Source organism: Aureococcus anophagefferens (assembly GCF_000186865.1).
Source record: "Aureococcus anophagefferens unplaced genomic scaffold AURANscaffold_1712, whole genome shotgun sequence".
In the NCBI taxonomy this organism is placed as follows: domain Eukaryota; class Pelagophyceae; order Pelagomonadales; family Pelagomonadaceae; genus Aureococcus; species Aureococcus anophagefferens.
The window spans coordinates 1-801 of NW_008706520.1; the positions used below are offsets into that span (position 1 = coordinate 1).

Genomic DNA, 801 nt, shown 5'->3' on the forward strand with positions numbered 1-801 from the left:
CATCGTGTCGTCCCAGGCCGGCGCGCCGGTCTCGTCGTCGCGGAGGCTCACGTCGACGTCGCGGCCGACGGCGAAGCCGTCGTAGTCCGCGAGCGTCACGCGCGCGGCGCTCGCGGCCGGCGCCGGCGTCGCGGGCGGCTCGAGGTCGAGGCCCCGCGTCGCCAGGGCGAGGAGGCGGTCGGCCCGCGAGTCGAGGGCCGACTCGAGGGCGTCCCGCGACGTGACCCGGGGGAGGGTCGACGGCGGCGGCGACAGGGAGGGGGAGGGGGAGATGGACACTTTCGTCGACTCCTCGTAGGGCGTGAGGGTGATGGGCGTTTCGGCGCGCGTCACGGGGCTGAAGGCGCTCGTCTCGTCGTGGCCCTCGAGGCCATTTTTTTCCGCCATCGTGGCGAAACACACGTGAGGCAGATGTGAAGGCGTATGTGAGGCCTCGCCTCGGTCCGAGCTCGGCGGCCGGCGGCCCGAGGCCTGGCCCGCCGACGATCTCGTCCGCGGATGCGCCCGCGAAGGTGCTAGCGACCTAGCCGAGCGACCACATTTTTTAGGGCTTCGCGGCGAGGAGCTCCGCCTTTTTCGCCTGGAACTCGGCCTCCGTGACCGGAGAACGCGACGGTCCTCGAGTTCTCCCCCGTCGTGCGCCTCTGGAAGCGCGGCGAGAATCCGCGGCCCTGCTACCTGGGGCTCGCCGTGGGCCTCGGCCTGACCTAATACGCGCTCGCGCCGAACGAGCCCTTCTCCTTCGACGGCGGGCCCATGACCGTCCCCGTCGACGACCTCCGGGCGCTCCTGCGACTGATA

The 801-nt window shown here is 71.8% G+C and overlaps 1 protein-coding gene across 1 annotated transcript; it reads right to left on the reverse strand.

The window, feature by feature from the left end:
- Positions 1–51: 51 nt before the first annotated feature.
- Positions 52–387, reverse strand: AURANDRAFT_69418 (expressed protein; the record flags this gene model as incomplete). Its single annotated transcript, XM_009045186.1, has 1 exon — positions 52–387. A coding segment is annotated over one exon (336 nt), but the record flags the coding sequence as incomplete, so codon positions are not given.
- Between the last annotated feature and the right edge of the window lie 414 nt (positions 388–801).